The sequence below is a fragment of the Penaeus vannamei genome, chromosome 13 (assembly GCF_042767895.1).
Source record: "Penaeus vannamei isolate JL-2024 chromosome 13, ASM4276789v1, whole genome shotgun sequence".
Taxonomy (NCBI): domain Eukaryota; kingdom Metazoa; phylum Arthropoda; class Malacostraca; order Decapoda; family Penaeidae; genus Penaeus; species Penaeus vannamei.
Genome location: NC_091561.1, coordinates 36,418,393 through 36,442,561, shown reverse-complemented (window position 1 = coordinate 36,442,561; position 24,169 = coordinate 36,418,393). Strand labels below are relative to the sequence as shown.

The window sequence follows — 24,169 nt, the reverse complement described above, 5'->3', positions numbered from 1 at the left end:
TCAATGTGGTTTTTAATATCATTATCATTTCCCTGCATCGTGTTACATATATATTTATATATATTATCTTTTTTTTTACTCAACCATTCTAAATCTAACCTACAGTGTGTATCCACCCGATCAAGTCCAACAAAAAACGAAAGAAAAAAAAAATGGAGGGGGGGAAAGATGAAAATATATTTATATATATAAATTAGAAACAGTTTGGATCAGCAGCACGCTTGACTCAGCAAATACCCTGTCGCTTAAACCTTTCTGGTCAACTGGCTTCGTTCGGATTCACGAATTTGCTTACAAGAACGCCGACATTCACAACAATGCTTACAAGAACGCCGTCACTTGCATGCACTGGCGCCGGGAGAGAGTTTTTTTTTGGTAGGAGGATGAGAAAATTTCTTCTTTTCCTTTTTCTGTCCCTCTTTCTCTCGAATTCCACGATTCCTGCCGCACAAATAGTGATGATTGATGGTGAAGGTGATAGACTGAAGATGGTGAGGTAATTGAACATTGCTCTGACACACCTCTTGGTCCTGCGTATGTGATTCCTTATCTTATTTTGATTTTCAGAAAATAAAATCCCATTTATAGTTTGTTTTTTTGTATCTCCTTTCTCTCTCATCTTCTTCCTCGTATTCACAACACGGATTTTCTTCAAAGAAAAAAACATTTCTTTCTTACAAAACAATATAACAAAGAAAGACAACCTTGATGTGGGATTTTTTTTCTTTTTCTTTTTTTCTTTTTTCACATATCGGACCAATTATTTTTCTTCTTCTTGTTCACACTATATCTCTTGTCTCTCTTTCACATCACTTCACATCAATATCATCAATATACACATTTTTTAAAGGGGGGTTCTAGTTCTGGCCACATCACATCACGTCCATAGATCAAGTCAACACAAATAGAACAAAACAGGACAAAAATAACACTTTGTTTTCCCTTAGAAGAACAAGATGATACAATACTGAAAGAGATGAAAACTGATGTTCTCCCTAAATCACTTGATATAACAATAAAAAGAAGAAAAAAAAAGAAAAAAATATTTGTTATTTGGTGCAGAGATTCTGATCTTTTTTTAAAACTGTTTTTTTTTTTCTCTTAATGTTCGTGATTGTACAAATTAGGGATTAAGGTTCAATGTCAGTTTAAAATCTATCAGTACATATACAAATATAAACTATCTTATATACAATATTTACAGTGTTTCGAGAACTCTTCCAAAATGCAACCCGCTTAATAGTGTAAGTCAAAATGAGAAGAAGAAAAAAATCAAAATAAACCAAAAAATACATATAAAAAAACGAAAAAAAAAGTCGAATTGACGAAGATGTGAAATGAAAAAAAAGTTTAAATTAAACTTATCAAAACCGGGGGCGGGGGGGGGGAGGGGGAGGAGAAGGGTGGAGAAATATACATACATATGTAACGGTGTTGCATCTTAGTCTAAAAATCTTTGGTTTATAAAAGTAGGCCTACTGCCCACATTTAATTAAATAATTGATAATTAAAGCCCAGGGCACTAATAATGCTTTGTAGTGAAGAAAGTGTGTGGGTGATAGAAGCAATCATTATTATCATTATCACTAATGACGTTTGTTTTCACTTTACTATTATTACCATAATCTGTTGGCAGTCAGAATTATTAATGGAAAAAAGAGAGAAAATATGAAATGGAAATAAAGGCTAAATCTATTAATCGACCGTATGGCACATACTATCTATCATTTTTATTTGATTTTTTAAATGTTTTTTTTTCTAATCACAGAATTCGTAGACGAATGAAAAAAAAAATGAGTCAAAGAATCGACAGAATCAAAATAATAAATTATATCTGATGCCACGGAATTTGAATGAACGATAATAACAAAATAAAGAAACGAAAAAGGAATGTAGCCACGAAAGATAAAAAAAAGAAAAAAGAAAAGAAAAAAAACTACAAATGAGAATAACATGCTCGGTGCATCAACGTGACGTCACAGCTGAGGCGGTCATGACGTCACGACTGAGGCAGGTATGACGTCATCGCGGGTAGGATGTAAGTTGACTGAAAAAACGTTAATAAAAAGGTAGAATCTAAAGAGAACGATGAAAGTAGAATAGAGATAATACTGATGTGACCAGCGTCGGTTTGTCGCGTACATAGACTTTGTTTCTTGAATAGAACTTGAGATAGAAAGAATAAATGAGAGATAATACGAGATAATACGAGATAATCGCAAATTCAAGATGAAATTTTTCTTCCCGTATTTTTTAAAATCTCTTACAGGTACTAGGTATCTTTTTTTGATAATATTTTTCTTCCTATCTCTCTTTTTCCTTCAAGTGAAATTTTCTATCGCCCGATAAAAAAAAAGAAAGAAAAAAAAAGAAAAACTCCCACTAAAAAAAGAATTAAAAAATCCGCTTTCTTTTTTTTTCAAGAAAAGACGAAGAATAAGCAATTAAGTAAAGAATCATTTAAAGCCATAATGACCTTTTTCCGTATATCAATTCCGTAATCAACGACCTAATTGAAAAAAAAAAAACAAATCTCATTATTAATCAAATCAAGAAAAAAAGAAAATATTCTCATCAAAAACATTTAAATACAATAATAAAAAAATCCCCCGATAAAGAATAGAGATAGAGAAAAAAAATCGATAACAACATTTACTTCTTGTTGTTGTTTTTCTCTTCTTTATTTCATTTCTTCCACTTCCTCTACGTCGGTGAACGTCCCTGAGGTGGGTAATTATTTTTTCAAATCCATCTCTGCACCAAATAACTAATCATTTGTTTTTGTTTTTCTTTTAACTATCAATAGTAATCATATATATATATTTTTTACATTTTTTTCACCTTTCTTAAAAAAGAAAAAAAAATAGACATAAACATTTACATATCAACAAACTGGCCTTTATCGCCTTATTTTTTTTCTCTATAGTTTTGAAGATAACAAATAAGATTTTAAAAAAGATAAGGGAAGATAAAAATGATGAAGAAAATAGATTGGATAACCGAATGAAATGATAAGAAAAAGTGATAACTAAGAGATCTTTCACTTTTTTTTCTTCTTTTTCGAAAAGTGTGAAAAATAAAGAAATCGTAAGAAATCTATTCCCGAAGAGAAAGTAATGAATCATTCTATAGAGTTTGAGCTAAGAATAGATCAACAATGACAATGATAATAATAATAAATTAGCGAAGGGAAATAATAATGATCGAAGAGTAAAAAATACGAATCGGAAAGAACATCTGCATTCTGGATGGTCTTGAGGCGTGTCTCGGTGTCTGCGGCTTCCTTTCCTCTCCCTGTGTCCGGGAGTTGCGGCCCGGCTGTGCGGCCCGGCTGTGCGGCCCGGCTGTGCGGCCCGGCTGTGCGGCCCTCTCGCGGCGAACTGGGCCCGTGGCGCTCGGCCGCGGCGCCGCCACGAACCGCCCTTGTGACCAGGTAAGGTAGGACAACATACAATACACAACACATAACATCAATAGGAACAATAGGCTGAGTGTCCGCGTGCTGCCCTCCTGGCTGCTGCTGCTGCTGCTGCTGTTACCGTTGCACAACACAGAGGACTAGCTTGTTGAGGCGCCCAGGTCCGCGTGGGCGGGAGGGGCGCCGCTCACTGGGAAGTCAGGTGACGCGAGGTGTGGGAATGTGCGGGCTACACCACCCGCCCTGCCGCCCCCCCCGGTGGTCACGTGGGCGGGGCGGGGGCTCGCGAGGGCGTCAGAGGGGCGCGTGCCACCACGGGCGAGGGCCAGGGCGGCGCCGTCGGGGCCAGAGGGCCAGACACTCCCCGAAGTAGGAGTGGCGGCGGTGGGCGGCCCGAAGCCACCCACGGGTGAGTAGCCGCTCTGGAGAAGCCCAGAGCCGGGGGGGTGAGCCCCTGGGGCCCTGGCGGCGGCAAAGGGGGCGCTACCACGGGGGCCCAATCTCAAGACCCGGGGCCCGACAGGTTGGAGGAGTCGCCGGTGTCGTCGTTGGAGGTGTTGGCGGCGGCGGCGGCCGTGAAGTGCGGCGAGAAGAGGCCGCCCGACTTGGACGAGTCGTCGCTGATGACGGGCGTGAAGTGCAGGCCCTTGTACGAGTCGAGGCCGTCGTGCGAGCCGGACAGCGGCGGGAACAGCCCCTTCTTGTTCTGGTTGACGACGCACTTGCGCATGTGCTTCTCCAGCGTGGAGGCCACGCTGAAGGGCATGTCGCAGAAGCGGCAGCGGTACACGTCCTTGCCGATGCGGCCGTGCGTCTTCATGTGCCGCGTCAGCTTGGAGCTCTGCGCGCAGGCGTAGCTGCACAGGTCGCATTTGTAGGGCTTCTCGCCGGTGTGGGACCGCCGGTGCACCGTCAGGTTGGAGCAGTTTTTGAACACTTTGCCGCAGAACTCGCACGTGTCGTTCCGCTTCTCCTTCTTCGACGGCGGCACCAGCGAGATCGGCGTGTTGGGCGCCGAGCTCGTGCCCGGCTTCGCCAGGGACAGCTCGCCGGCCTTCACGGAGCCGTCGAGGATTTTCCGCTGCAGGAAGTTCCCCTCGGAGGGCGGGAGGCCCGGGAACAGGTCCCTGGGGGTGGTGCCGGTGCCAGCCAGGTTGGGGAGCCACAGGCCTGCGTACAGGCTGCTGTCCCTCTGCGCGGCTGCCAGCCGCTTCTGCGCCTCGTACGGGTTGTCGAAGGCGCCCAGCAGCGTCTGGTGGGCGAGGTCGAGCGAGGGCTGCGAGCCCATCAGGCCCTTGGTCAGGTCGTCTCGTAGCTTGAGCTTCTCCATGCCGTTGGTGTGGATCTTCTCGCCGTCCTTGCCGATGTGCGGCGGCGGGAGGCGGCCCGACTCCTTCAGGGCCTGGTGGTAGGCCTCGCTGTACGCCGAGATGTTGGCCAGCCCGAACTTGTCCATGAGCTCCCCGACCACGGACTTCTGTTGGTCGGATCTGGACTTGTTGTTATTGTCTGTGGTGCTGGAGGAGACGCTCTGCGGGGCTGGGCCCGAGCCCGTGGACTTGGACGTAGTCGACAGGTCCTCCGGCTCGTCGTCCTCGGCCTCCTCCTCCACGATGTCGTCGTCCTCGTCATTGCTGTCGCACACGGAGGGGTTGTCCTCCTCTTCGTCCAACTCCTCGTCCTCTTCCTCCTCCTCCTCCTCTTCCTCCTCCTCGTCGTCGACGTCGTCCTCAGTCTGAGGGCGCGAGGAGTCGGGTGATGTGCTCTCGGTGTTGCAGTTCTTCCTGTGGGCCTTCATGTGCAGGCGGAGCTTCTGCGGCGTCGGCAGCGTCTCTGGGCATCTAGGGCAGCGGATGTCCTTCTCGCCCGTGTGCAGGCGCTGGTGGATGGCTAGGTTGCTCTCCCAGCGGAAGCACTTGCAGCAGGTGATGCACTTGAAGCGCCGCTCGTGCTGTTGCGCGAGGGCGTCGCAGCGGGTGGAGGTGGGAGTCTGCGAGGGCGCCAGGCTGGAAGGGGTGGGGGCGTTTGGGGAGGAGAAGGGCGGTGGAGGGGGCGTCGGCAGGGGCTTCCGCGGCGAGGTGGAGCTGGTGGGGCTGGTGGTGCCCGCCAGCTGCCGAAGGCGCTGCGAGTAGAAATCAAGGTTGGGGTCTCCGCCAGCAGTTAGGGGCGTGGGCGCCGTATGGCGGGGTGCACCCAGCCCGGGGTCAAGAAAGGGCGGCCGTTCGAAGTGCGGCGGCAACAGACCGGGATTGAGTCGGAGACCCTCCTGCAGGAGCTGGTCCATGCGGAAGTCGTGGCCCGGCCGGACGAAGGGCGGGGCGAGTCCGGGCGGGAAGGGCGCGCGGGCGTCTCCGAGGGGCATCCGCAGCAGGTTGAACGGATGTGTCGGGTCGAGGAGGGGCGCCGTCACGGGCGGGTGAGGCGGCAGGGGCGTGGCGCCCGAAGTGACAGGCGGGACGATCTTGCTGAGGTCGACCTTGGACAGGTCCACCTTGGTGATGTCCACCTTGCTCAGGTCCACCTTGGCGGGGTCCAGCAGCTGCAGGGGCGGCGGGTGGGGCGCCGACGCCGTGGGGGCGGTGGACGACACGGACGCCAGCGGGGACGAGTGCGACGGGCGCGGGAGGCCCGGGGGCGTCGACGGCGTGGACAGGGGGGTGGCCCCGGGGGCCTCCTGGTAGATGATGATGCCGTGCGAAGACTGCACGTGCTGCACGAGCGACCACGCTGAGCCTAGCACGGCGCCGCACGTCCCGCACACGTATCGCGCAGGCTCTGCAAGAGAAGACGAGCGTTAGTCACATTCGACAACAAACCAACACTAATATCAACACAAAACAACCCCATCGACCCCGCCACCTGATTCCCCGAAGCGCCAGAATCCGAACCCAACCTCGTTCGTCGCTCAACCAACCCGGCGATCACAATATACGCCTGTCCGACCTACCCGACCGACCCCACCCTACCCGACCCGACCCGACCCGACCAAGCCGACTCGATCCCTTCAGACAAAGCCGAGGGACAGGCTGAAAGCGAGCAGGACGGCAGGACGAGACAGGACACGTCCCAGCCAATCTACCTGCCGTCCCGTGGGATGCCACTGGCCTGTCGATACAATTCTACCATGAAAGGACAATGCAATTTCCACTCGCCTCAGCTGCCTACTTATACAACTGACCAAAGATAATGCATCAGACTTGGGCCTCGCCGCGTCCCGATGCGTCGACGCCTCTGTCAAAACATTTCATTTTCACTTTTTTTATGGAAAGGATTCATAACCATTTTGTTTTCCTAAATTCTTAAAAAAAAAAACATTAAATGATAAACCGAAACAAGTCATAACGATAATTCACAATATATTCCCTTATCGCGAGCGAAAGGAAGATTATCAAAATCAAAACAGAAAAAAAAACACGACGAAGATACGAAGCAAGGATCGGGACAAGGTGTTCGGTGCCGCGCGTCTCCTGGGGCCACCCCCCCCCCCCCTCCCCCCACCAAGAAAGTTTCCCACCAACTCCCAAAAAATACATATTGAAGTGCCTCTCCCCCCCCCCCCTGCTCCTTACCCCCCCTCCCCTCCCCCCTTCTCATGAGGTGCCAGCATGTACCTCACCAACATTGTAAACTTTCTTACGCAAATCTCAATCATAGTAATGAGAAGAATGATAATTATGATGATAATGATTATGATGAATTATGATGATATATCTGTCTAGGTGTGTGTGTGTGTTTGTGTGTGCGCGCGCGTGCGTGTGTACATATGCGTGTATGCGTGTATGTACATGTATATGTGTGAGTATGTGTATGTGTACATGTGTGTGCGTCCTCGTAGAACGCCAGCACGCCACACACCGGCAATCTGAAGGACTTTTTAACCGGTGATGCTGTTAGAACCAAGCGCCGCATAACACGCTGCGGTTCTCGGAGGAAGGTAAACAAATAAACTTCGTTTGTAATTTTTTTTTCTTTTTCTTTCTTTGTTTTTGGTTCTTTTTTATTTATTTTTTATTTTTTGAGAAAGAGGGAAGGAGTGGGAGAGAAGGAGGGAAGGAGTGGGAGAGAAGGAGGGAAGGAGGGAAGGAGAGAGAGTAAGAGTAAAAGAGAAGAAGAGAGAGAGAGTAAGGGAGGAAGAGAGAGAGAGAGAGAGAGAGAGAGAGAGAGAGAGAGAGAGAGAGAGAGAGAGAGAGAGAGAGAGAGAGAGAGAGAGAGAGAGAGAGAGAGAGAGAAACAGACAGACAGAGAGCCAAACAAGACGAAGCATAATTAACAAACAAACAAACAATCAAACAAAGAAGGCGACGCAAAAATCATAATAATAACGTTTATGCAAATCGCTCCTTGTCCGAATGCGTGGTCGCGGGGGTTCTTGTGTGCATCTTCAGCCAGCGTGGACACCATTGTTTGTGTTCACTGTTGCCAAGCCATGCGGGGCGGTGCGGCGAGGGAGGGAGAGAGAGAAATTTTTCCTCCGTTTTTCGTCCTCATTTTTGTGCTTATACGAGTGTTCTTTTCTTCTTTTTTTAGATTGAGGAGTTCCGTTTGGTTTTGATTTTGTTTAGGAAATGTTCTATTCGGGATGTGAAATCATCGGAGGTTTAAAAAAAGCGGTGTAAAAAGACCTTCATAACGCGGCGCGCAAGGAAGGTCGGCGTCCAACCTTGGCAACACTGGCCTCCCTCCACGCGACACAGCCTCCGACTCGAGCTGATCCGTATCGCCGCAAAGTGACTTCGGCTTCGTGTTACTGGTTCCCGTTTGCGGCTAATACCGTACAAACATGCATTTTTTAACTCCCCAACGCAACTAAAATATAAGTTCTTTTTCTTTTTTCTTATTTTGAGAGGGAGGAGGGGGGAGGAGAGGTCTCCCTTCACGAAGTTGCACTGCATTTGCATCCATCTGACGGACGGGAACACATCATCTCGCGAAAGATAAAAGGGTAGAGAAGATAGTTAAATAATACAGTAATTAAGGGTTTCGCAAAAGGAAGGACAGTGACACAATCTCACAATCTTTTGGCAAATGTGGAAGAAAACAGAGAAAGAAGAAGGAGAGAGAGAGAGAGAAAAGAGAGAGAGAGAGAGAGAGAGAGAGAGAGAGAGAGAGAGAGAGAGAGAGAGAGAGAGAGAGAGAGAGAGAGAGAGAGAGAAAGAAAGAAAGAAAGAAAGAAAGAAAGAAAGAAGGAAAGAAAGAGAAAGAGAGCGAGAGAAATAAGAAAAGGCTCACTCTGACTATTTTCGAAAAATAAAACAGGAAGCTAAGGTATGGACACTGACGATATATCGAAAGAGAGGGAGAGGGAGAAAAAAAGAAGAAGAAAAAGAAAAGGGGGGAAGAGGACATCAATATTGGCAAATTATGCAACAATGTACCAACCGCCATTATTGTATACGGTGGGGATTTCGGTCTTATGGTACCCGTACATAAGGGTGAGGATCGGTGACGAGCAGACAGGAAGCAGTATCACTCCTTTATTCTCTCTCTCTCTCTCTCTCTCTCTCTCTCTCTCTCTCTCTCTCTCTCTCTCTCTCTCTCTCTCTCTCTCTCTCTCTCTCTCTCATATGCTTTATAGAGGAGACAGAGAAATGAGAGAGAGAGAGAGAGAGAGAGAGAGAGAGAGAGAGAGAGAGAGAGAGACAGAGAGAGAGAGAGAGAGAGAGAGAGAGAGAGAGCAACACAGGTGAGCAGGAGAGGGACAATAACGAATCGTTTTCCCTAACTGTACTCTCCCCTCATTTTTCGAACAATATTCGAAAAGACGGGAGGAAGGGAGGGGGATGGGGAGGCAGGGAGGGCAGGAGGGAGGGAGGGAGATAGGGAGAGAGGAGGGAGTAGGATATATGAAGGGAGGGAGGAAGTGGGAGAGGGAGGAAGGGAGTGGGAGGGAGAGAGAGGGGAGGAAAGAGGGAAGAGGAGAGTAGTAAATATTGGACATAACATCCAAGATGCCTGAAATATTTGCCGTCAATCTGTGCAATATGATGTCATCCGCAGAGAGGGCAGAAGGTTGGTGGCAACTCCCCTCTTTTCCCTCCCTCACTCCCCTCCCTCACCCCCCTTGCTCACCTCCCCATCCCCTCGCACCCCTCCACACCCCCTCTCTCTTCTTCCCACCCTCCTTTCTCCCCTCTTCGTACCTCCCCTCTCCCCCTTCCCCACCCCCTTTCTCTCTTCTTCCCACCTCCCCTCACTCCCTCCCCACTCCCCTCCTTTTCTCCCCTCTCTCCCTTCCCCATACCATATATTTTTTTTCTTTTCTTTTTTTAATCAGTAAGAAAAAAAATCTGATATAAACGTGTCTCGATCATTTTATTATTTTTAATCGTTTTCTGATGGGCAGGGATGGAAGATCTATTTTTCTGTATATATGAACCGGACTTTCAACCATCCGTCCCTCTGCATGCGCGTTTATGCAAATTCCAACGTTTAACAAATGACACAAAACACAAACACACACATAAACACACATTCTTAATTTACACTTTTGATCTGAAGCGGAGAAAGAACACCTCTCGCAGGAGTGTTTACAAATTTAACATTGAATTAGCATATCAGCTTTCGTCTAATGTGGTCAATCAATGTTGAAAAAAAAATCGAAAGAGGACACGGCGACTGACATTTCAAAGGGATATAATATTAACTAGGAAACACGGGTGTGTCCCACTAGCTTCAAAATATACACAAAAGAATACGCACACATGTGTAGAACACACACAGATGCTCCGGCGAACACGCGGATACAAAGAACACTAGGTTTATTTACGTGTAAATCCGCACACACACACACACACACACACACAAACACAAACAAAAACACACACACACACACACGCAAACAAACACACACACACACACACACACACATACACACACAAAAAAAAACACACACACACACAAACACACGCACACACACAAACACGCACACACACAAAAACAAACACACACACACAAACAAACAAACACGCACACAGAGACAGACACATAGACCACGGAACACTTTGCAAAGTTTAATCGCATAAATTTAATCATGTATATCTTGAGGTCGAGATTTAAGACACTAACCCAGAACCCAGAACCTCTTACCCCCCCCCCCCCCACCCCCATCTCTCCACCCCCCCCTCCCCGGTTAAATCCTCAGGTGACGGGGGGAGGAGGGGGGTTGATGGAGGTGGGTAAGGGGGGGAGGGGTTTACAGGTGGAGGAGGTGGGTGGGAGCAAGAGGACAGAGGAGGGTAGGGGGAAGGGGGGGGGAGGGTAGGGGGAAGGGGGGGGGGAAAGGGGAGAAGGAGGTAGGGGGGAAAGGGGAAGGGGGAGGGGGTGACGGAGGCAGTGGCTAGTGGAGTGACGCCGAGATACGGTGTTTGGGCAGGTCCTTGCTGGTAATGTTTCCGACTGTCTCTAAGGAGGAGGAGGAGAAAGAGGAAGAGGAGGAGAAAGAGGAAAAGAAGACAGAGAAGAAGAAGAGTAGGAGGAGGAGGAAGAAGAGGGAGGGAGAGAGAGATAGATAGATAGATAGATAGATAGATAGAGAGAGAGAGAGAGAGAGAGAGAGAGAGAGAGAGAGAGAGAGAGAGAGAGAGAGAGAGAGAGAGAGAGAGAGAATATAAAGAAAGATAGAAAAAATATCCTCCCCGCTACCTTCTCTCCTCCTACGCTTCACCGAGCACAACGACGCAGAGGAAGTGGGAAGGAAGCGAGGGAAGAAGGAGAGAAAGAGAGAGAGAGACAAGAGGAAGAGACACAGACAGGCAGAGACCAAAAGAAGGGGCTGGAGGGAGAGGGTGTTCACAGCGCCAAGACGAACGTGGGTTTTTCGCCGGTCGCCGCGCTCCCCTGTGGGTGCTCCGTCTGAACAGGACCCCACCCCCCCTCCTCCATCTTCTCCTCTCCTCCCCACCCCCTCCTTCATCTTCTCCCCTCCTCCCCACCCCCTCCTCCCCACCCCCTCCTCTATCGTCTCCTCTCCTCCCCACCCCCTCCTCCGTCGTCTCCTCTCCTCCCCCCCTCTCCTCCATCTTCTCCTCTCCTCTCCACTCTCTCCTCCTTCTTCTCCTCTCTCCTCCCCCTCCCTCCTCCATCTTCTCCTCTCCTCCCCACCCCCTCCTTCATCTTCTCCCCTCCTCCTCCATCTTCTCCTCATCCCTTCCCTCTCACCCCAACCTTCATTCCCCTCCCCCCCCCTTCCCCACCACTCAACTTCCCCCTCCCCCACCTCTCCACTCCCCCCTCCCCATCACTCCACTCCCCCCTCCCCCACCACTCCACTCCCCCCCCCCTCCCTACCACTTCACTCCCCCCTCTCCCTCTCTCCATCTCCATCTATCCCTCCTACCCTCCCCTCCTCCCTCCTCCTCCTCCCCCTCTCCTACCTCCCCACCTCCCCACCTCCCCTCCCCTCCCCCCCTTCCATCCCCCCAGGTGCACTCTTCCGTAACCTTTTCACGGTCTTCAGTACTGGTGTTGATGCTGTCCCCCGGGTGCACTTTAACCCTTTCCCCAACATCTTGCGAGTATGCAGAATGTGTGGCATTTGGGAGTAAACTGATATATATGAAATCATACCGGAGGGACAGAGAGGAGAGTGAATGGGTGGGTGAGTGATGGAGTGCGTGGAGGAGGGAGGGAGGGAGGGAGGGAGGGAGGGAGGGAGGGAGGGAGGGAGGGAGGGAGGGAGGGAGGGAGGGAGGGAGGGAGGGAGGGAGGGAGGGAGGGAGAGAGAGATACAAACAAACAGAGAGAAATACAAACGAGAGAGACAAAGACCGAGACAGACAGACACACAGACACAGACAGACAGACAGACAGCGAGAGGAATAAAATGTACCACAAGTCACCCTCACGATGCGGGTATGTCCCACATTCAGCACACATTACCACATATATCATTTCGGTTATTCGCATCCCAAGGACACTAACTGGTTCTATTTTCTCCTCTCTCTCTCTCTCCCCTTCCATAATTATGTCGATGATGATATTAGATGTAATAGTAATAGGCGGGTCAAGATAAGATTCAATAGTAAAAAAATGCATTAATGATGGTCGTAATACCAAGGGGGCGGGATTAATTACACTTGTAATTATATCAATAATGCAAACTAAACATTACCATTAAGCTCATATTCCCCTCATTTTATGGATATTTTTTTCCCACCATTTCTAATATTATCGTCATTAGTATTAACTAAAGAACGTTGATCACTCTAATTTCTGAAATCTTCCCTCACCCCCCCCCCACTCCTCGCTTCCTCACCCCCTACCTCTATCTCCCCTCCTACCCCCCCTCGCCCGCTCGCTTCTTCCACCCTGAAGCCACTTATTATAACATCTGTTGGCATCACCTTTGTCTTTCCCCTCCTTGCTTTTTATCTCCGTTTCTCCTCTTCCTTCTCTTTTATCTCCCCTTTCATTTCCTTTCCTTCGTCTGCCTTATTTCTTCCCTTTTCCCTTCTCTCTCTCTCTCTCTCTCTCTCTCTCTTCCTATTTTAATAATTATTCTCTTGTCTCTCTTCCTTGTTTCATCGTTATCCCTTCTTTAGCTACGTCTTCCTCAGTTCTCTTGCTTCATCCCTTTCCCTCTCTCGCCCTCCCTTCACCCCCCCCCCGCGCCACATCATTATCATAAGGAGCATTCAAGTCTGTCTCAAGACTATTAATCAAAGGTGTGGATTACAGACACACGGACAAACAGACAGACAGACAGACAAGGAGCGAGGGAAGAGAGAAGAGGGAGGACGCCCACGCTCAACATATGGGCGCACTTCATTCTAAATCTATACTTATGATATACATTAATCCATTTCCTTTTTTTTTTTTTTTTTTTTATCATCGAATGCCCCCTACCCCCCCCCCTACCCAACCCACCCCGCGCGTCCCTCTCGAGGAAATGATCCGGTCCCGTGACGTCATCAACCTACGGGCTAACATCTTTAAGAAGTGATGCTATCTTCGCCCATACTCTCCGTTTCCCTCTTTGCGTCTTTGCATTTTTCTCCGTTTGTTTCGGGTAAAAAAATATGAACATTTATCTTGCAAAATGAGGACGATCTATTCAGCACAGCCAGGGCGAAAATGAATAAATAAAACCAACATGGAAATAACAAACAAAAAAAACTTAACTTTTTAAAAAGTGACACACCTTTTTTTCCCTTTCCCATTTCTCGACAGCAATAGCAAAAATTGGGACAAGGAAAAAAGGCAAAGGAAAGAATCATAAGAAAAGAAAGGGAGAAAGAGAAAATAAAAAAATGGAGAAAAGTCCTCCTTCTATACAAAAAAGGAAAGAGAAAAAAAAGGATAAAAAAAATTCTAAAAGAAAAGACGTTTGAGCTTTCATCAAGAACGTTACTTTCGCTGCCTACATCTTCCGCCCAGTCTCTCTCCTTCTCTTTATCTCTCTCTTTCTCCCTCGTCAGAACACGAAAGAACGCGCAATTATGCACTCTGCCCGGGCGCGGAATACGGTCTTTTGCATGTGTTTTGCATATGAGGAGTTTTGCAAGCATGAGGCTGGCAGAAGTGTCCGTTTTCTTTTTTTATTATTATCTCTTTCTTTATCTCTTTCTCCTTCTTCCTTCTTCTTCTTCTTTCTCTTTCCCTATTTTCCCTCCGTTTCCTTTCCCTCCCTCCTTTCTCTCCTTCCATTTCCTACTTTTTTCAGTCTGTTCCTTTCCATCTCCCCATATCCTCTCCTTCTTCCCTCCCTCTCCCCTCCTCCCTTCTCCCCCTCCTCCCTACTCTCCCTCCTCCTCTCCCTACCCCCTCTCCCCTTCTCCTCCTCCTCCCTTCTCCCCCTCTCCCCCTCCTCCCTCTCTCCTACCCCCTCTCTTCCCCTCTTCCCCTCTTCCCCTCTCCCTACCCCCTCCCTCTCTCTTCCCCTCTTCCCCTCTCCCTCCTCTCCCTCCTTCCATGAGCCTTGCCTTTGCTACAGGCTTCGCGAGATGATGATCTGGGAGGCTGGGCCAGGTGGTCGAGTAAATTACAGGACAGAGGCACACCTTTCATTACGCTTATAGGCCTATCCAGCTTTCGTCATTTCGTGCGTTCTGGGGCCGTTTCGCCTAATCTTTTTTCCCCTCCTGTTTTTTTTATGGTTATTCATTCGTCTCCTCTCTTCGTTTTCTCTTTCTTTCTAACATGATGGATTATCACTAAGGAAGTAAGAATTAGAAGAAAGAGAAGATGAAGGATGATTAGAATTAGAAGAAGAAATTGGAGAATTAAAAACAGAAGACGAATTAGATGGAAAATAAGAATATTTAGAATTAGAAGAAGAATTAGAAGAAACAGAGGAAGAAGATAATGCGCATAATTAAGCCAATTTCAACGAAGGGGCGCTTATGTAAACACTCAAGCCTAAACAATACACAACTACAGCAGGAAAGGGAAGAGGAAGAAGAGGAATGGGGAATAAAAGGAAGGGAGGAGAGAGAGAGAGAGAGGGGTAATGGGTGGGGGTGTGTGGGCAGAGGTCACGAATAGGCTGAGAAGGGAGAAAGAGAGGAATGGGCGTGAGGGAGAGGGGGGGGGAGGGTGATTACAGGGTGTGGGTATAAAAGCAAACACTCTGTGACCGCCCGCTCATTAGCCGCGTGTGTGTGTGTGTTTGTGTGTGCGAAAGAGGGTGGGAGAGGAAAGGAAAAAGAATAAAGAGAGAGAAAGAGAGAGAGAGAGAGAGACAGAGAGAGAGAGAGAGAGAGAGAGAGAGAGAGAGAGAGAGAGAGAAATCCCTTTAAACGGGAAAAAATCACCCAAACATTTAAACATACTTAAAGAAACAGAACATCAATCACCCTTCTAAATATAATCATTAAAAAAAATACCATTAATACGACCCGGGAAAATAATACAGACCGATGATAATAAATACATATAAGGTCAAAAAAATAACAGATCATTTCTTAAGCTCCTCTTTAAAGGACCCGCCATGATGAAGAACCGCAGATATTTAATTTCTCCTTATACACACCTTCGCCGCCTCCTCAGGTATTACCGCAACCCTGAAATAACGGGCAGAACCGGCCAAAATACCCCCCTCCCCCCGCCACCCCCCCCTAGCCTCATACCTGCGACTCCTACAGCCCACTCCCTATACCCCTCCCCCTCCTCCTCCTCTCACCTCCTACACCCTCCTCCCATCGCCTTCTTGACCCCCTCCCCTCCCCTTCCTCTCCTTCAAATCTGTCAGGCGGTGTGAGAAGGGGAGGGGAGAGGGGGAGAGGGGGAGGGGAGGGGAAAGAGGGGGGAAGGGAGGTGTATATATACCCTACTTGAATTTTCTGTGACATATTGGTTGCTAAATCTTACTACGGAGACAGAAAAAACACACTAGATCCCCTTTTATAAATTTGTATGTCTTTCTATCTACCTATCTCTATGCCTATTTATCTATCTGTCTATCTCTATGTCTGTCTGTTCATCTCTATATCTGTCTATCTACCTATTCATTTATAAGCAAACAGAAAGAAGAGAAAACAAAAAGTAAATCTATCTACAGAAAAATACATCCATGACGAGACGGAAGAGAGAATGAAAGAAAAGCAGATCATAATAATAACAGAGAAGGCATAAGCATCCTTCACCCCCCACCCCCACCCCCCTCCTTCCCTCCCCCCCCTCCCATGGCATTCACAGAACTCTCGGTCCATCAGCGGGCGGTCGCGGGCGGAAGGACCGAGGAAGGTGGAGGGAATGTGAGGGGAGGAGGCGAGGGGATGAGGGGAAGGGGGTGAGGGGTGGAGGCGAGGGGATGAGGGGAAGGGAATGTGAGGGGAGGATGGGATAGGATAGGATGAGGGGAAGGGGGTGAGGGGAGGATGGGAGAGGATAGGATGAGGGGAGGGAAAGGGGGATGGGAGAGGATAGGATGAGGGGAGGGGAAGGAGGGGAGAGGATAGGATGAGAGCAGGAGGGAAGGAGGAGGAGGAGGGGAGTAGAGCAGGAGGGGGAAGGGTGGGGAGAGGAAGAGGGAGGTTGAGAGGAGAGAGGGGATGAGGAAAAAGAGAAACACAGGGAGAAGGAAAGAGAGGGGAGACGAAGGATGAGGAAGAGGGGAAGAGAAGAAGGAGGGGAAAAGAGCGCCATCCAAGAGGGGGAAGGAGAGGGCAGAGCAGGGCAGGAAGGGCATGCCAGGGTCGCGGCGCCCCGGGGTCTAGGCCAGGTAAGTCCCCATGGGGCGCCGTGGCAGGTCCCTAACGCGCTACATCATAACCCGTCATAATCCCAAGGTCCTCGCCGACCTCTCCATGACGACCCCCTTCGGCGCCCTCGCCATGACCACTGGCCTTGCGCGCCCGCTCGCCCGCTCGCCCCCGCGATCTCTCTTTCGGTCTCTCGGTCTCTCGTCCTCACGCCCCCGCGATCTCTCTTTCGGTCTCTCGTCGTCTCGCTCTCCCCCTATTCCATCCTTTCTCTTTATCTACCTGTTTACCTGTTTATCTCTTTCTTCAGTTCATTCAGGTGCCAACAAATACAACAAAAAATACAAATTTAGAACAAACGACAAAATAAATCCTTTTCACAAACACAAACACGCACATAAATACACGCAACACACAAACAAATAAACACACCAACAATCGTAAACAACAAACAAACACAACACACAAACAAACACACAACAAATACGTCTTCAAAAAATAATCTTCTCCGAACAAATTATGACTCACGACCGCGTCCCGATGCCTGGACGAGAGAGCGGCAACGACCCACACAATGACAGACAGATCACGAGGCCGAAGTCACGTGTTATCCCTTGGGACACGCAGATGCCTCGAGGACCAGCTAGGCCTCTCTGTCCCCCGGTGCTGAGGGCAGTCAATGGTAATATTGGGGGGGGGGAGTAATTTTCGTGGAGACTCGAGTGACGGGAGATGCGAGGGAGGGAGGGGGAGGAGGAGGAGGAGGAGGAGGAGGAGGAGGAGGAGGGCGACGACGACGACGACGACGAAGAAAATAATGAGGAGGAGGAGGAGGAGGAGGAGAAGAAGAAGAAGAGAGAAGAAGAAGAAGAAGGAGGAGGAGGTGGTAGCCATTTATTGGAGGAGGAGGAAGAAGGGGAGGAGACGAAGAAGGGACGATAGATAAACAGCAAAATAGATAGACGAACAGCCATATAAACAGGCATACCGATGGAAGAAAGACAGATAAATATCTAGAAAATTACACAAATATAAAAAGAACGATGCAGAGAGTGGATGAGACACAGAAATAAAAAGAAAATGAGAATCGGAGGAGACTAAAGAGCGATAAAGAAAGACAGACAGACGGTGCACAAGCACACAGAAGGAATAAAAAGGACACGAGCATCTAGCGTTGATGATGACCAAGGAATGCCTGCCGAAGGGGGAGCAGGAGGAGGAGGAGGAGGAAAAGAAGAAGAAGAGGAAGAGGAAGAGGAAGAGGAGGAGGAGGATTGAAGAGATGAGAGAGAGAGAGAGAGAGAGAGAGAGAGAGAGAGAGAGAGAGAGAGAGAGAGAGAGAGTGAGAGAAAGCGAGAGAAAGAGAGAAAGAGAGAGAGAGAGCGAAAACGAAAGAGATCGAAAACGAGAGAGAGAGAGAGAGCGAGAGAGCGAGAAAGAGAGAGAGGATGCGAGAGTGACAGAGTGAGAAGATGCAGACACACACACACGTTCAGTCACGGTGTGCAGGCAAGCGTCTGGCAGATGTTTGACGGCCATGACACCTTCGTCTCGCATGCTTAGAATCAGCCAAACACCCCCGGTTCCCCGACGTCACCCTCGTCCGCAGCGCCATCTATTGAGCCGAAGCGTTACCCGGGTAGGCGTCACCCTCGTCCGCAGCGCCATCTATTGAGCCGCAGCGTTACCCGGGTAGGCGTCAATTCATCATCCGTGGGAGTGACCTTTCTTGATTGAATTTTCCCGGGCTTGTTCGTGAGGCTCGTCTGACCTGCCCCCCCCTGTTATGCGATCGCCGTACCCCCAAAGGGCCTCTTTAAATCCCTTACATAATTATTCCTAAATGTATGTCTATTTTTTTTTTTTGTAGTCTTCCATATATAAGAGACGCCTAAATCTGTCTCTTCATTCTTTCTCGTCCTCTTCCTCCTCTTTATCTTCTTTTTCTTCCTCTTCTTTATCTTCTTCTTCTTCTTCTTCCTCCTCCTCCTCCTATTTCTCCTCCCCCATCTCCCCCAACCTTTCCCATACCTACCACCTCCAGCAACTTTACTTCCCCCACCTTCCTTCCCCACCTCCCTCTTCCCCCTCCTCCCCCTACCCCTGCCGAGCTCACCTCATACCCCCTCCCCCCTCCCCCCACACTGCCCAGGTACCTCATGCCCCCTCCCCCCACTGCCCAGGTACCTCATGCCCCCCTCCCCCCTCCCCCCCACTGCCCAGGTACCTCATGCCCCCTCCCCCCTCCCCCCCCACTGCCCAGGTACCTCATGCCCACCTATACCACGTCGTGTCGCTGCGGTCATGAACAGCGGTCGGAGATTTCTTGTAATCGCCGACACGTCACGACAATCGCCTCCTCCTGCTACTTGTTTTGAGGAGGAGGAGGAGGAGGAGGAGGTGGGGGTGGAGGGCGAGTGGGTGGGGGGGGGGGTGGGGGTGGGGGGGGAGGTGGAGGGGAGGGGGAGGTGGAGGGGGAGGAAGAGAAGGAGCAGCAGCAGCAGGAGGAAGAAGAAGAAGAAGAGAAGGAGGAGGAGGAAAAATAGGAAGAAGATGAGGTACAAGAAAATGATGAAAAGGTGAAGAAGGAGAAAAAAGAAGAAATAAAGTACAAAAACAACAGAAAAAAATAAGAACAAGAACAAGAAGCAGAAACAGAAGGAGGAAGATGAAAGAGGAGGAGGAGGAGGAGGAAGAAGGAGGAAGGAGGAGCTGGGGCTGTGGGTGCCTCGAAACCTTCACTCCTGGCCTGCAGCTGGTCACGCAAAGAACATTACATGGCTACTGGTAATATAAGCGACCTGCCGTTCTAATGATTACTCTGGTTCTAAGCATACACACGTCTGGTTAGTTATCTTTTTGTTATCTTTGTTCTTCTTTTTTTATGTTCTCTCTTTATTCGCTCTCTCTCTCTCTCTTTCCCACCCGCTCTCTCGCTCTCTCTCTCTCTCGTTCTTACCGTTATAGTTTCTTGATTTTCTCTCGTGTTTGTTGTTCCTTCTATATTCTATATTGTTGTTTTGTATTTGTTTTGTTTTTTATTTTTGTTTGTTTTCCTTTGTTTTGCAACTTTTTGTTGTTGTTGTTTTCCTCTCTTTCGTTCATTCTAACGTTCCTTATTTATCAAAACCTCACGTTCACAAACCATATCTACAACCCGACGGCTCGACCAACAAATAAAAATAAACAGACAGACAAATGAATTATTAATAATAGAAAAAAAAGTCGATGCTAAGCGGGCCGAACCACCTTAAGGAACTCATCAGCCCAGGAGGTCGTCAGAGGCACGACCTCCTCTCGACGGGGATTGGGAGGTGATGGGGAGGTGGGGGGGAGGTGGGGGAGGTGATGGGGAGAGGTTGGGGGAAGGTGAGGGAGGTGGGGATTAGGTGGGGAGGAGGTTGGAGGAAGGTGGGGAGGAGGTGGAGTTGCTGGGGAGAGGTTGGGGGAAGGTGAGGGAGGTGGGGAGGAGGAGATGGGAGGAGGAGAGGAGGTGAGGGTGGTAGGGAGGTGTAGGAGGAAGATGAGGGTAGAGGGGATGGGGAGAGAGAGAGATGGGGATGGAGAGAGAGAGAGAGAGAGAGAGAGAGAGAGAGAGAGAGAGAGAGAGAGAGAGAGAGAGAGAGAGAGAGAGAGAGAGAGAGAGAGAGAGAGAGAGAGAGAGAGAGAGAGAGAGAGAGAGAGAGAGAGAGAGAGAGAGAGAGAGAGAGAGAGAGAGAGAGAGAGAGAGAGAGAGAGAGAGAGAGAGAGAGAGAGAGAGAGAGAGAGAGAGAGAGAGAGAGAGAGAGAGAGAGAGAGAGAGAGAGAGAGAGAGAGAGAGAGAGACAGAGAGAGAGAGAGAGAGAGAGAGAGAGAGAGAGAGAGAGAGAGAGAGAGGGATGGACACCAAGGCCTTCCTCTACTCCAGAAGGGCTTCACGCCAAAGACCTTCTCGAACGACCTGTCTTTGGTATTAATTCTCCCTCCTTCTCTTTGTCCCTTTCTCTCTCCGTTCTCTCCTCCCCTCTTTCCCTTCCTCGTATTCATACTATCTCTTTCTCTCTCTCCCTTCACTCCTCGTTTACTCTTCTCGCATTTACTCTTCCTCCTTTTTTTTAACTCTCCTCGTAATTCTTCTTCTCCCTTCCGCCTCTTCCCTTCAGTTCTTTTTTCCCTCTCCTTATTCTCTCTTTCTCCTCTTACCATTCGTCCTCCGCATCGTAGTCGAAGAGATCACAAGCATAGGAGTAGAACCGATAGCGTTTGATCGTTCTCCCTATCCCCCTCCCTCCCTCCACCCCTCCCTCCATCCCTTCCCCCACCTCCTCCTTCCCCCCACCTCCCTCCCTCCCTCCACCCCTTCCCCCATCTCCTCCACCTTCCCCTCCTTATCCCCCACCTTCCCCCACCTCCCTTCCTCCACCCCATCCCCCACCTCCCCCTCCTTCCCCTCCTTACCCTCACCTCCCCCCGTCCCCATCGGATGAATGGAAGCGAATGGCAGGCTCTCGGACGCACTATGACGGACACTCCGGTATAACGCGAGTCTGTGGGGATGATGATGGTGGTGATGGTGATGGTGGTGGTGATGGTGATGATGGTAGTGGTGGTGGTGGTGATGGTGATGGTGGTGGTGGTGGTGATGGTGATGGCGGTGGTGGCGGTGGTGGTGGTGATGTGGATGTGGGTGATGGTGATGATGGTGATGACGATGATAGTAACAACAACTATAATATTAACAACATTACAGTAATAATAATGATAATCAACTCGACTGACCTTACCTCCCCCTTCACCCTCCTAAAACCGATTTTTTTTTTCTCTCTCTCTTCGTTTCATTTTTTTTTTTCTTCTTAGGCCTTCAAAGCTGCCCTTCACCTACAGGAAATACCAGGCACCTAGGACATGCCACTCACCTCAGGCCACTCCAGGTCCCGTCACCCACAACCAGATATACTGACCACCTCGATAAGCCGCAGCTGGATCAATTTACTCGGATTCAGTGGATGGGGTCAGACTTAAAGGAAAGGAATAACGTTTTTCTTTATGTTATTATCATTATTAAATGTCATTATTATTATTATTATTATTAGTTTTATTTTATTTATCTTTTTTTATTTATGATTATTATTTTTTTGCTGAGGTTTGGTGTTTTATTTTTTTTTTATTTATTCCGGTTGTGACCATACTTCTATCGTTTTTTTTTATCGTACTTTCTTTTCCTTTTATTTTGTTCCTTCTCCTTCCCTCTTCCTCTACATCTGAATCCACCTCCCCCACCTCCCTACCATAGCCTCCCTTCCCCTCCCCTCCCCTCCCTTACCATAGTCTCCCCTCCTCTCCTCCTCTCCCCTCCTCCCTTCCCTACCATAGTCTCCCTCCCCTTCCCTCCAATAGTCTCCCCTCCCCTCCCCTACAATAGTCTCCCCACCCCTCCCCTCCCCACCCCCCAGAGGCCTCTCAAGTCCTTGCCTCCGTTCATTAAATTACTAGCGATTACCAATAGCTGTAGGGCGGCGCGACGGTGACCTGGCCGCCCGCACGCCCATCCGCCCAGCCGCCCGCCCATCCACTCGGCACGACAATAGCGACGAAAGGAGGAAAGGAGGGAAGGAAGAAGAAGGATTGAGGGAGGAGGGAGGGAGGAGGGAGGAGGAGGGAGGGAGGAAGGAGGATTGAGGGAAGAGGGAGGAAAGGAAGGAGAGAGGGAAGGAGGAAGGAGGAAGAGAAGGAAGGAGGATGGAGGAAGAGAAGGAAGGAGGAAGGAAGGAAGGGCGCGAAAGAATGTCTTTTTCTTTTCGTTGAGACATTAATATTCACACTCGGGTCGGAAACGCGAGAGTTGTTTTCAGGTTTTTCCTTTAAACCTTTTTATTGCCTTTTTTCGTTTTATTTTTCTATCTTCCTTCTCCTTTTCCCTCTTTTCTTTCCATTTCTTCCCGTTCATTCCCGAAGTCCTCCTCCTCCTCCTCCCCCTCCTCCTCCTTCTCCTCTTCTTCCACTCTTCACTAACATTATTTTTCCTTTATTTCTCAAAATAAAAGACGAATAGATAAATGATAGACAGAAAGAAAGACCTAGAGAGAGAGACTGTTAACGACCAAGAATAATCTACAGAAGTCTTGGCCGCTTTCCAGATGCCACAGATCGTTAAAGTGAAACTACTTCAAAAATTGTAAAGTTAATAAAATAATTATGATAATGATGGCAATAGTAATAATGGTGGTAATGATAATAATGATAATAATGATAATAATAACAACAATACCAGTGATAGCAAAAATGATGATAATAATGGCAATAATAACAATAATAAGAATAACAACAATAACTAAAAAACATTGTTATCATTATCATTATCATCACATTCATAACAAAGAATAACCAAATAATAATAATAATAATAATAACAATAAAAAGAAATGCAAATGAAACGAACCTCAAAAAAGGCCTCACTTTACCCAACACCAAAGCCCTGCCATATGACAGACAGCCAGACTGACAGACACAGAAACACAGACAGACCACAAGGAAACCCTACCCCCCCCTACCCCCCTTTCACCCGCCCCCGCTGGCCTCACATTATACCTGGCCTTACCTGATACCAACCTGAGAGAGAGAGAGAGAGAGAGAGAGAGAGAGAGAGAGAGAGAGAGAGAGAGAGAGAGAGAGAGAGAGAGAGAGAGAGAGAGAGAGAGAGAGAGAGAGAGGGGGGGATGAGAGAGAGAGAGAGGGAGGGAGAGAAACGTGACAAAAAATACCCAAAGATAAAGAAAGAGAAAGACCAAATCAGAAAATCAGAGAGAGAGAGAGAGAGAGAGAGAGAGAGAGAGAGAGAGAGAGAGAGAGAGAGAGAGAGAGAGAGAGAGAGAGAGAGAGAGAGAGAGAGAGAGAGAGAGACTGATACTGAGAGATAAGTAGATAGACAGATAAGTAGACAGACAGATAGATAAATAGATAGATAGAGAGAGAGAGAGAGAGAAAAAAGGTTTCGAAAAATCTACCCTAAACTCAACCTAAGACGACGGCGAGACTTGAACTCGCTCAGAGCACTCATGACAGCTGTTTCAAAGGCGCTCCTGTCATCCGCATGCCAGACAGCAAGCCAGCCGGATGTCATGAGGGTGAAGGTGGGGGGGTGGTAAGCAGAAGTGTGTGTGTGTGGGGGGGCATGACAGGTAAGAAAAAGGGGAGAAGTGGGAGAGAAGAGAGAGGGGAGAGGTATACAGAAGGAAGATGTGAAAATTGATAAAGAAATGGAAGAGGAGGTGAAGTAGGGATAAGTTAGGAAGTGCGGAAGGAGAGAGAGAGAGAGAGAGAGAGAGAGAGAGAGAGAGAGAGAGGGAGAGAGAGAGAGAGAAAGAGAGAGAGAGAGAGAGAGAGAGAGAGAGAGAGAGAGAGAGAGAGAGAGAGGGAGAGAATGAGAAAGAGAGAGAATAACAGAGAGAGAAAATAAGAAAGATGGGCGAAATTCAAGTTGTCACGAGATATTCATCATTAATCATACTTTGATTGATAACTTTTTTTTTTCTTTTTTTTTTTCTTCTTCTTAGGCCGGTCAAGTTCCGTGTCAGCTGAGCGTGTAACATTTTGGCTTATAGGCTTAGGGGAGGCCTATGAACCCGGAGCAAGA

The 24,169-nt window shown here is 48.5% G+C and overlaps 1 protein-coding gene across 1 annotated transcript in view; it reads right to left on the bottom strand.

The window, feature by feature from the left end:
- Positions 1 to 2,295: 2,295 nt before the first annotated feature.
- LOC113812006 (B-cell lymphoma/leukemia 11A) overlaps positions 2,296 to 24,169 on the bottom strand; it is a 94,566-nt gene continuing 72,692 nt past the window's right edge. The window contains exon 3 of the mRNA XM_070129199.1: positions 2,296 to 6,193. Coding sequence (XP_069985300.1) covers positions 3,921 to 6,193 — 2,273 coding nt within the window. The 3' untranslated portion in view covers positions 2,296 to 3,920. The remainder of the gene's footprint in view (positions 6,194 to 24,169) is intronic.